Source organism: Zootoca vivipara, chromosome 10 (genome assembly GCF_965207765.1).
Source record: "Zootoca vivipara chromosome 10, rZooViv2.hap1.1, whole genome shotgun sequence".
Classification (NCBI taxonomy): Eukaryota; Metazoa; Chordata; class Lepidosauria; order Squamata; family Lacertidae; genus Zootoca; species Zootoca vivipara.
Window position 1 is genome coordinate 63095439 of NC_142593.1, and position 11595 is coordinate 63107033.

General features: G+C 58.0%; 1 protein-coding gene across 1 annotated transcript; it reads right to left on the minus strand.

Moving 5' to 3' along the window:
* Nucleotides 1-1281: 1281 nt before the first annotated feature.
* CREB3 (cAMP responsive element binding protein 3) lies at nucleotides 1282-11173 on the minus strand. Its single transcript, XM_035100832.3, has 11 exons — nucleotides 11076-11173; nucleotides 10430-10560; nucleotides 8310-8444; nucleotides 7892-8210; nucleotides 6069-6187; nucleotides 5827-5919; nucleotides 5339-5445; nucleotides 4862-4930; nucleotides 4321-4405; nucleotides 3907-3994; nucleotides 1282-2926 (listed from the first exon to the last, which is right to left on the minus strand). Exons 3-11 carry the CDS (start codon nucleotides 8442-8444, stop codon nucleotides 2529-2531), a joined length of 1413 nt encoding a protein of 470 aa, XP_034956723.3. The 5' UTR covers nucleotides 10430-10560; nucleotides 11076-11173; the 3' UTR covers nucleotides 1282-2528.
* Nucleotides 11174-11595: the final 422 nt, after the last annotated feature.

Below are 11595 nucleotides of genomic sequence, written 5' to 3' on the forward strand. Positions count from 1 at the left end.
AATTCTTTGACAGCAAGAGACAGTGGAACAGACTGTTGAGAGGTGGTAGACCAGGGGCCCCCCAAACTAAGGCCCGGGGGCCGGATGCGGCCCAATTGCCTTCTAAATCCGGCCCACGGACGGTCCGTGAATCAGCATATTTTTACATGAGTAGAATGTGTTCTTTTATTTAAAATGCATCTCTGGGTTATTTGTGGGGCATAGGAATTCATTCATATTTTTTTTCAAAATATAGTCTGGCCCCCCACAAGGTCTGAGGGACAGTGGACCGGCCCCCTGCTGAAAAAGTTTGCTGACCCCTGTGGTAGACTCTCCTTTGGAGGTTTTTAAGCAGAGGTTGGATGGCTTTAGTTGAGATTTGCAGGGGTTTAGACTAGAGGACTCTTCCAAATTGACTGTCATTCTCCGATAAAACACCAGCAATGGAGCAGGCCTGCTTGTGTTCTGGCCTGATCTTTTCTAGGTCTGCACCTAAGTCCTGGCCCGCATTCCTTATTTTTCTTTCATTTCTTATTTTCTGACACTTCCCTCCAGCCTTTTGTCTGTTACAGACAAAGGGGGAGGTACCCAAGCAGCACATCAGAACAGGGCCGTCTTAAGCCCACCCAGCGCCCTGGCGCTAAGGTCCCTCCAAGCGGACCGCGGCAGCAGCGGGAGGCCACCGCCGAGGACTCCGCGCTGCGCCTCCTTCTTGTTTCCCCAGTGCTGGGTTCCGCTCAGTCAAGCTTCGCCACCAGCGCACGCACCACGGGACCAGCAAGAGCTGCTTGGGCGCTGGTGGCAAAGCTCGACTGAGCAGGACCCAGCGCTGGGGAAACGAGAAGGAGGCGCAGCGCGGAGTCCTCGGAGAAGGAGCGCAGTCCTGGCCAGATTGCAGGAACCCTGTGCTCACTTGGCGCCCTTCCAGCGCCCGGCGCCGTGGTTCTCCGCGCCACTAGCCTATATGGCTCGGACGGGCCTGCATCAGAAGCATTGCTCTCCTGAGCTGGCGTGCTCTCAGTCCTAAACCTCTGCTGCCTGGTTTTCGGAGTAAACACTGAGGAACGATCCGTACCCGCTGCCTTTCGGGACATATTCAGAGAAGAAAAGCCTCACAAGTAAACCCTCCACAAATCTGGGGCCAGGTTGCCTTCTTCCCCCACCTGCATTTCCATCCTCCCCCCCCCCCATGGAGCAGAAGTCACTTATTGGGGCTGCCCCCTCTTGGTTTTTAGGAAGGATCCTGAAGTATTTTCTGACTCCCCCACGCTCCTCCACTTTACACACAAAACAAGGGAGGAGAACCATTTTGTAGTCATTTATTATTTACATTTGCATCCAGATTCTGGGCTCAACTATTATCCTCCACACCCCAACCAGCTTCATTCAAGGATAAAATAGATAAAAGCAAGAACAATGAAACGGATGGAAGCAGAGTCTCAATTAAAACAGTGAAAAGGAAGGAGAAGGGCTCCAGGTTACCCCCCCCCCCCCAGGGATGGGTAGGGGGCTGCTCTGCACACCCCCACACATCCCCACGGCTGCTCAACTGCAGCTCCTGTTTCCAGCCCTGACCAACGGCCCTGCTGGGCTCCCTTTGGCAAAGGCAGGGGGTCTCAAGGGCCCTTTGTCCAGGAAGCTCCTCCAAGCAGCCTGATGTGGGGGAGGGACTCCTTCCGGGGATCACAACAGGCAGGGGGCAGGGCTTCTTCCCTGGACCAAGACAGGGTCACCCACTCCGAGGTCAGGACTGGGCCTGGAGGTGGCCAGCACCCAGCTGCCCCCATGGCAGAGGAAGCCTTCCTGGAGGCCAGACGCTGCCTCCCGAGAAACCCCCGCCTGAGAGTCCCCTTGCCCACAGCAAGAGCGTTCAGGGATCCAGGGCGGCCGCTTCTGGGTGTCTCAGGGGCTCACAGCAATGAAAGCAGATGCTGGTTTCCAGGTGCCTGGTTTGAACGGGGGGGGGTCTGCTCCGTGGGTGGGGGCCACGCATGCCAAGGCGGTGCATCTGGAGCAGCCTGCCAGGGCAGGGCAGGGGAGAGCCAGGGCAGGGGGGATCCTGCCTCCCTACCTGCAAATAGTGCCCCTCCCACTTTTGGCTCATTCCCCTGCACAAAGGGCCCCCCTCCAGTGCTAATCTGGGGGTGGAGGCACCCTAAGAGATCCCGAGCAAAGGCAGGGGGCAGAAGAGGCTGCTTCTCCGAAGGCTTCCACTACAGGTGACACACGAGGGGTCCACGTGCTTCAAGGGGGGGGGGGTCCACGAGAGACACAGTTCAGGCCTCCATGGCTCAGTTCTGGGCCCTTCAAGACCAGTCGGACTCTGGGGTGGAGCCATTTTCTGGAGCCCCCACCCAATGAGCTGCAGGGCGCCCCCCCCCGGGTGCCAGAGTCTGGGATGCTAAATAAATGCTTCTGTTTTACCATCAGGCACAGCTTCTATTCTCCCCCTGCAAAAAAAGGGGGCAAGCCGGGAGCCCCCCCCCCCAGTCTTTGCATGGCAGTGTCTGCCAGCCTGCCCAGCCGTTCACGGGCTGCTGGCCAAGCCCTCACATCTCATCCGAGTGGCGTGGCTGGATGACCACGCTGGTGGTGCGACCCACCCAGCCCCGCTCCTGGGGGTGGGCAGAGGCTGGCGGGAGGGCCCTCTCCTTCCCCAGAGGCTGGTGCTCGGGGGGCAAAGGAAGCCCCTCTCCCTGCGGAGAAGCCGAGGGGTCGGAGGAGGAGTTGCTGCTGCTGCTGCTGCTGCTGCTGGAGGGCGGCTGGGTCTCGGCACGGGGGCTGCGGTAGCCCTCCAGGGACTGGTTGAGGCTCCCCGCTGCTGCGTCTTTCAGGGCGGCCGAGGGCACTGCCTTCTGTGTGGAGGGTGGGGCAAAGCCAGGGGCTGCTTCCGCTGGCTGGAGCTGGGCAACGCTGCTCTGGTACTCCCGCAGCCTCCGGGACAGCACTGCAAGGCAAAGGGATCGTATAAGCAGGGGGTGAGGAGCCCCAGTCCCCCAGCCCCAGCCCGGCCTTGACTCTGCGGTTCAGTCCCGCTGGCATTCCCTCGAGTTGCGCTTCTCACTCTCTCTAGCATACAATTCAATCAAGCCTCTGTTGTGCGAACCACTAAACCTCCTAAGGCGGCATTCAGCTTGGGGGTGTCCCCTGGGGACATGGCTGGCCACCAAGGGAGCAAGGCAAGCTGTGGGCCTGATCCAGGCACAGGGCTTCTCCTGACTCTCCTGCCTCTCCCTTCCAGGTCATCTTCCTTAGAGGAATTCCCTCTTCTGAAACTAAAAGAAGGTCCAGCATTGTTACATTTAAGACATTTCCCACTCAAGAAGGTGTTTAGTATCATAGCATGGCTACTCCTGAGCTGCAGAGCCCAGAACTTCTCTCTCCCCCAAAGTTGGGGTTGGCTTTTACAGCCCAGCCCCCATTCAAGGCCCACTATCAGTCAGAGAAAACAAGCTGAGGTGGAATCTGGCTGATCTTCACCGCATTATCTGCTGCCACAGAGTCCCCCCCCCGCCCCCCCTTTGCTCACTCCGGAATCGAGGGTCCGCCTCTTCCCCACAGAATCCTCATTTTCTTACATGAAGGCTCTAGACCTGTGAAATGCGTGGCAAGGACTTTGGGCTGCCTCCTGAAGGGGACAGAGCCTGCATGATGCCTCAGGGAAAGGCTGAACGAGGATCTCAGCTCAAGAACCCCCTGTGCCCTGGGAGCTGCTCTGTTCAGCTGGGGGGGGGGAGATCCCAGAAAAAAACTTTGCCAAAGGTGCTTTTTGTCCAGATTAAGAAGGTGGGGGTCAGGGGCTGTTGAGCCAGCCTGTCCATTTCCAGGCAAGGGGGCTCCGATGTCGTTCCAACTTGCAATTGGCCCCCTCCCCAGGGGCGTGTGGCTCTTGCAACAGCTGCCTTGGCACCCGGGGAGGACACTCACCTCCCTGGAGCTCCAGCCGCTTCTCCTGGCTTCCTCCAAAGGGGTAGTAGCTGGGCCAGAGGATCAGGCAGAAGGAGAAGACCAGGACCTATCATAGAATCAGAGAATGGTGGTGTTGGTCTTCTAGTCCAACCCCCCAGGAGGGAGCCCAGGGCAGGCATGCCTCAGGCAGCCTGGGGGCAGCTCAGGAGAGCACAGGGGGCTGGAAGGGGTGTGAGGAGGAGGACCGGGACCTCACAGAAGTCAGGAGTCCTCGCCCACTGAAAGTCAGAGGCACCAGTGGCAGAAAATGCCTCTCCCCCCAGAAACAAGGCAGAGCCCCCCTGGCCAAGAAGGTGGGGACAATGGCCAGCAGGCTGGTGTGGATTGCTGGGCCAAGGGGCTGCGGGGGGGGGGGGGGTTCCTGCCGCTCACCAGGACACAGGTGCTGGCTGTCGTGGTCTTGGTGGTCGAGTGCTGGATGAGGGCTTGCAGCTTCCGCAGTTGCTCCAGCAAGGACCTGCAGGAGAAGCAGAGCAGCTGGTCGGCCCCTGCTCTCCTCTGTGGCCAGATGCCCTTCCCAGAAAGGGCCCAACATGACCAGGGGACCTGGCGGAGGAGGCGGTGTCTGGAGGCGCAGATTTCTGCCCTGCGCTATGGAGCCTTGGGACAGTCACCCTCTTGGCCTCAATGCTCCCGCCCATGAAATGGGAGCAGGAGCAACCCGCCTCCCTCCGCAGGGCTGTCGCAGTGGGCACAGCACAACAAGATGACAAACCCCAAAGCCCTGTGTCAGCGGCAGGAGGTCCGCGAAAGGGGAACCGCCATGGGGCTGCCCCCTTGCTTTCTGCCTTGGCTGGAAAACAGCCCCCATCCCTGTTCTCCTCAGGGCCCTCCCTTGGGAGGAGGTGGTGGCGACATCACAGGGGAGCCCCCCCTCCTTCCCAGGGACCCGCGAGGCCAAGGAGGGGCTCACATGTTCTGCTTCTGCAGGAGCTGCACTTTCTTCTGAAGTTCGTTGTTCTGCGCTGTGCAAACGACAACTCTGCAGGGAGGGACAGGGGAGGAAGAAGGTTGGGAGGGGCCTGGCAGCCGGGGTCTCAGAGGGGGCTGTGGAGGTGCAGGAGCAGGGGGGCAGAGGAGCCCCAAGGCAGACAGGACACCTGATCTGCAAAGCCCCCTCTTGGTGCTGAGGAACCCCCCCCCCGCTCTCCCAAGTGTGTCCATCTTCCCTCCCTCCCTCCCCCCATGCCCAAGATGCCACTGCCTGCCCCCCCCTGCTTCCACCCTAGACTCCCTTGGGAGGTGGTGGACTCTCCTTCACTGGAGGTTTTTAAGCATAAGTCAGATGGTCCCCTATCAGGGACTCTTGCACTGCATTTTTGGCACTGCAGGGGGCTGGGCTAGATGATCTCTTGGGGTCCCTTCCAACTCCACCATTCTGATTCCTCACCTGCTCTCCAGGCTGTCCACGTAGACCTTCTTCCGCCGGCGGCTGTCCTGGGCCGACTGCTTGTTCCGGATCTTCCGGCGAACTCTCTTCAGGACACGCTCCTCGGCCTGCAGCACACAGGGCTCTGGGGGTGAGCCAAGGGCCGCCCTGGGCGGCTCAGGCCTAGGCTGGCAGCCAGCAACCCTCCTCCAGTTCACCCAGGAGCCAAGAGGATGTGCCCCCCCCCAAGAAACAAGGGGCATTCACCCCGGGAAGTACAGGAGGCTGGCTACAAAGGCGCCACCCCCTGGTAGGAATCAAGCGCCTAGACCTCACGGTTCCCGAGCCCATCCAGAAAGGCCCCTTGCTGCTGCCACCCCCCAGGAGAAGCAGGAATTGCAGTCAGGAATTGCACACCCGTTTCCCACTTGCCTCTGCCCACCTTGCCCAGAAGTGCACCTCAAGGCAAGGGTGCACACACACACATGTGCTGATTTTGTGGCACCCACCTTGGTCAGCGGCAGGTTGGAAGGGATGGAGACGCCCTCTTTCTCCAGAAGCTTCTTCTCCTCCTCTGTCAGAATCAGCTGAGGGAAGTCAAACTGAAAAAGCACCAAGTTCAGAGGGGGGGCTCGGTGGGGGTCTGCCAAGTTGCGCCCCCCAAGAGGCAGGAGAAGGAAAGCCCCTGTGGGAGCCTCCCCCAAGAGCCAGGTATATTGGGGGTGGAGGGGGGCACACGGCCGCCTCGTACCTGCAGGTCTCCCCCACTGGGCTGGGGGGTCGGTTCCTCAATGGAAACTGTGACGGGGAGAGCACAGCCCTGATCGCTGCAGCAGGACTCTGACGAAGTCTCCATAATTTGCCACATCTCTGGTAGAGGAAAGGGGGCCACACAGTCAGGGGTGGAAGGGGCCGCGAGGCCAGAGGGCCCAGGCTTGCCCGGGGGGGGGGCAGGACACACCCCTCTGCTCTCCTTCCTTGGCACATTTTGCCCTGGGAGGTGTAAGGATGTCATGAAAACTTGGCACACCAATCCCACACACCGGCTAAGAAAGAGGCTGTACCTGGGCCCCAAACGGATAGGACCCCAAATAAGCCCTGCCAATGCTCCTTTGTGAATAAGGTCATGGAAAGGGTTTCATCACGGGGCAACCTCTTGCTTTTTGCATTGCATTCCCCCATGACCTCACCACCTGCATTTTCTGTGTGTCCATTACTGTGCACCTGCCCACTGAGGAGGGCACTCTGCGCATGCGAGGAAATGGGGGCTAACTGGAAAAGGTAAAGGTAAAGGGACCCCTGACCATTAGGTCCAGTTCTGACCGACTCCAGGGTTGCGCGCTCATCTCGCGTTATTGGCCGAGGGAGCCGGCGTACAGCTTCTAGGTCATGTGGCCGGCGTGACCAAGCCGCTTCTGGCGAACCAGAGCAGCGCACGGAAATGCCGTTTGCCTTCCCACTCTAGCGGTACCTATTTATCTACTTGCACTTTGATGTGTTTTCGAACTGCTAGGTTGGCAGGAGCTGGGATTCGCAAAAAACAAGCACAACCGCTGCCTCTCCCCCTTCCAAGGCATCCCAAAAGGAACAGCTCTCCAGCCCATTAGACCCTGCTCAGGGCGATAGCAGCTCCCCACTAGGGTGCATGTGTGAGAGAGAGATGGGGGGGGGCAGACAGAGTGGCCGGCCGTGAGTCAGACCAGGGCACTGCAGGGGGCTGGGCTAGATGATCTCTTGGGGTCCCTTCCAACTCCACCATTGCCCAGCATCCTCCTCCTGCCCCAGGGAAGCTCCCAAGATGGACTGACAACTCAAAGACGGAGTCAGCTTGTTTTCTCCTGCTCTGGAGGCTTCGGCCCAAACCAAGGGATTCAAATGACAGGAAAGGAGATTCTGACTCAACACCAGGAAGAAATTTTGGAGGGTAAGGGATGCTCACCAGCGGAGAAGACTCCCTTGGAAGCGGCTGGAAGTGTTTAAACAGAGGCTGGAAGGCCACTTGCCAGGGATTCTTCAGCTATGATCCCTGCATCGCAGGGGGCTGGACTAGATGACCCTCGGGGGTCCCTTCCAACTCTATGATAGGACAGGAGTGCAGCAGCAACAGCAGCAGCACCTCTAAAGCACTGGTCCTAGTCCAGATACCCCTTGATCAGGGCCGGCTCTAGGGATAGGCTGGGTGGGGCGGGATGCCAGGGCACCGGGCTGGCAGGGGGGTGCTGTGCAGAAGCCGTGCTGCGCGCTGTGCCCGCCCACCAGGGCGAGGGCGCCGGAGCGACCTGCGCACCACGGCGCCCGACATGCTTGAGACGGCCCTGCCCTTGATTCCCTCTGCTGGAGGAACTGTCCATTTGTTCCCACCCCCTCCTTCCTGTTCCTAAAGAAGCTCCTCAGCAGATGCAGAGAGAGAGAGATGGAGGGAGGGAGGGAAGGAGGGGAGAGAGAGCTTCTGCGCCACCATGTTAGCAAGCACAGAGGAAAGCTCAGAGAAATGGCCACCCGCTCTGGCCCAGCTCAGCGCCTGCCGCAAAGGACATGGCATGGACCCCCCCCCCAGGTGCACTGGGCACTCACCCAGGTCAATGGCCACATCCCCATCGCCCATCTCCGAGGAGGAGCTGACCCTCTCCAGCTCAGGGCCTTCGGGGGGCCCAGGCAGCGCCGGGTGCAGGGAGTAGTTGTGGTCGGACTGGATATTTTCGGAGCCAGCGGGGCTGCCAGTGGGGGACCCCACCCAGCTTCTGGGGCTGCAGGAGGAGTTCTGCTCTTCAGTAAGGCTGCTGCTGCTGCTGCTGCTGTGAGGAGGGGACGGGTCTGGCGAGTCGCTGGACTCTTCTGCGAAAGGGCTCAGGAGGCACCTCAGAAAGTCGTCCACCTCCTCCTCGCCCAAGGCCTGCAGGGAAAGGAGGTTGTGAGGCAAGGACAGGGGGGAGGGGGACTGGACCAGCAGCAACCCCCCCCCCCTGGCTTGCCCAAGGCAGCTGGCACTCACCTCGGGCCCTGGAAAGTCCCAGTCTTCTGGCAGGAAGCCTCCCTTGCCCAGATCAGCTGAGGGACCTCCGTCCTGGAGGAGGAAGTCAAGGAGGTCCTCGTCTGCCAGAGAAGCCATTTCCTCTGGGCACAACATCTGGAGGGAGGGAGGGAGATGGAGGGTGTGAACGTCATGCAGTAGGGCCAGGAGCCCCCAAGGAACCCCTGCTATTTATTTATTTATTTGAACATGTACACCACCTGTTTGTTCAAAAAAGCTCAACCTCAGATTTAAAGGTAAAGGTAAAGGGACCCCTGACCATTAAGTCCAGTCGTGACCGACTCTGGGGTTGTGGCGCTCATCTCGCTCTATTGGCCGAGGGAGCCGGCGGACAGCTTCCAGGTCATGTGACCAGCATGACAATTGACAAAGCCGCTTCTGGCGCAGAGCAGCACACGGAAACGCCGTTTACCTTCCCGCTGTAGCTGTACCTATTTATCTACTTTGACGTGCTTTCAAACTGCTAGGTTGGCAGGAGCTCACCCCGTCGCGGGGATTCGAACCGCCGACCTTCTGATCAGCAAGCCCTATGCTCTGTGGTTTAACCCACAGCGCCACCCGCGTCCACCTCAGTTTTACAAAAAAATAAAACAAGAAAAAAATTACTCAAGCACTTTTAAAATATAGAAAGTTAAAATATTAAAACTGGTTAAAATTAACATCAACTTTCTAAGCATTTTCTGGGTAGGCTTGTCAAAACATGAATGTTTTCAGCAGGCTAAAAAAAAAAAGAATACAGGGCACCTGCCGAATATCAATAGGCAGGGAGTTCCAGAGTGTAGATGCTGCCACAGTCAATGATTGAGTGCTGACAAAGAATGCAAAATCGGTATCATGTAGCACCAGAGTCATGCCAGTTCCACCAATGGGCAACTGCCATTGTGACATGAAAAATGGAGGTTAGCTTTTGCGGCCCAGCTCCCCTATGTCCATGATTGGTCAGAGAAGCAGGACTGGAGGCAGGACCCAGTCAAAGCAGGCAGATTTTTATTTTGTTGATGCAACAGAGGACCCCCCCCCTTTATAAGGAGGTGAGGAGGACCCAGAACAGAGGTGCATAACAGCTTTTAAAAGCTTTCCTTAATCCCTTAACCAAAAACCACTAAAAGAATTACCGGTATACAAGTATCACAGAAAGAGAAATTTGAGAGTGTAGCTTGTCTCCTGTCTGTCAACATACCTGATAACATTTACTGATTCCCTTTTCCTGGCCAGTCTGGGCCATTATTTTGAAATGGTGAATACCTTGACTCCATAGTTCTGGTTACAGGTAGGTAGCCGTGTTGGTCTGGGTCGAAGTAAAATTAAAAAATTCCTTCAGTAGCACCTTAAAGACCAACTAAGTTTTTATTTTGGTATGAGCTTTCGTGTGCACGCACACTTCACACGAAAGCTCATACCAAAATAAAAACTTAGTTGGTCTTTAAGGTGCTACTGAAGGAATTTTTTAATTTTACCTTGACTCCAGAATCCATTTTCACACATCGTTATCAATACTTGTAAAACCAGTTTCACAGGGGGAAGGCTCAGGAACAATTTCCTGCTTTGTTTCCTGCTGTGTTACTGGCAAACGTGATATTTCACCAAGCTATGTTGCAAAGTCCATTTCCACAACAGCTCCTATTGCATGCAAAGGCTGTGGTGTTTTGTGGACAGCACCTCCCAATAATTTTTTTGAGGAGGCCAGGCACCCCCAAAGTTAATGGGCATTGCCATTCATATGGTGTGTGTGCACTGCGTCATGTGATTGATTCTGTGGGGTGGGGCTTACCTGGGTGTTGCCTCCCCCCAATAATTTATTCCACTTGGCACACCTGGCCAGTGTATTTGCAAATGCACTCATCCCTGTATGTTTATAATGGCACATCATTAATTTCCGTAACATTATGAGATGCAGACAGCTTGGGCACCTGGGGTTGTGCCCAAGAGATCTGGAGGGTGAGCTCTCTCTCTCTCTCTCTCACACACACACACACACACACACTCACACACACACACACAGAGGAAGCTGTGCAGAGGAGCAGGAGGAGAAAGCAGGAGCCTGGGGGAAAGGGGCTTTGGCCTCCCCCCATTTTGCTTACCTGTCCTCAAGGAGATGCTCCCAGAACTGAAGGAAGGAACTTCGCTGCGAGTCCCAGCAGGGCAGCTGGGGCACCAAAAGGGTCGTCCTTCACTTCAGCTGGAGGCTTTTAATCCGAGGTCGCGTAAACACCTGTCAGGGATGCTTTTGTTGTGATCCCTGCATTGCAGGGGGTGGGCTAGATGACCTTCGGGGGTCCCTCCCACCTGCCCACTTCTATCCGTCTATGATTCCGCAAAGACCAAAGGGGCCCAACCGGGCGCTCCCTACCCAGGACCACCAGGTTGCCCAACGGGGGTGGGCTCCGGTAGGTCATCCCTTCGGGCTTGGCTGCCCCTGGACGTGGGGTTTCGAGCCGAGGCTGCCCAACCCCTCGGGAGCAGGAGTCCCCGCCACCTCGCGGCGGCCCCGGCCCCGATCCGCGCCTTGGCCGGGGAGTGGGGGCGGCCAGTTGCGCCCCGGCCGGAGCCCGGAGGAAGAGGAGGCAGCCGCCGCCCCGTCGCGGCCGAGGCTGGGGCGCGACGTCGGGTCGGGGCCGCAGAGACAGCGGGGCGGCGGCGGACGCCTGGGTCCCCTGGAGAGGGAAGGGTCCCCGGTGCAGATCGGGGACAAGGGAAGCCCCGCGACCCCGACAGGACCCCACCCACCTGCGCGGCCCGCTTCGCCTCCGCTCTGTCTCCTCGCTTCTCCTTCCAACGCAGCAAAAGAGACGTCACTCGAGTGCAGGAACTGGCCTAGGCCCGCCCTCCCCGCGCGCTGATTGGCAAAGCAGCGGAGAGGTCGGGGCCGCATTGGTCGAGGCGAGTGTCACTCGTAGCCAGGAAACCCCCTTCGGCCTGGAGGGGTGGGGCTCCGCTCTGACGTCAGAGGGGCGGGCACAGGCGGCTGCTCCTCCCCCTCGGGGGCCTCCCTCGCTCGAGCTCCGCCCAGGGGAAGGAATGTGTATTCTGTAGCGGACTTCCTTGGTAATGGTTACAGGTAGGTAGCCGTGTTGGTCTGGATCGAAGTAAAATAAAAAAATTCCTTCAGTAGCACCTTAAAGACCAACTAAGTTTTTATTTTGGTATGAGCTTTCGTGTGCATGCACACTTCTTCAGATACAGTGAAATGGAAGTTTCCAGGCACTTATGTAGAGAAGGGGTGGGGAGGGGTGGGGATGGGGAGGGG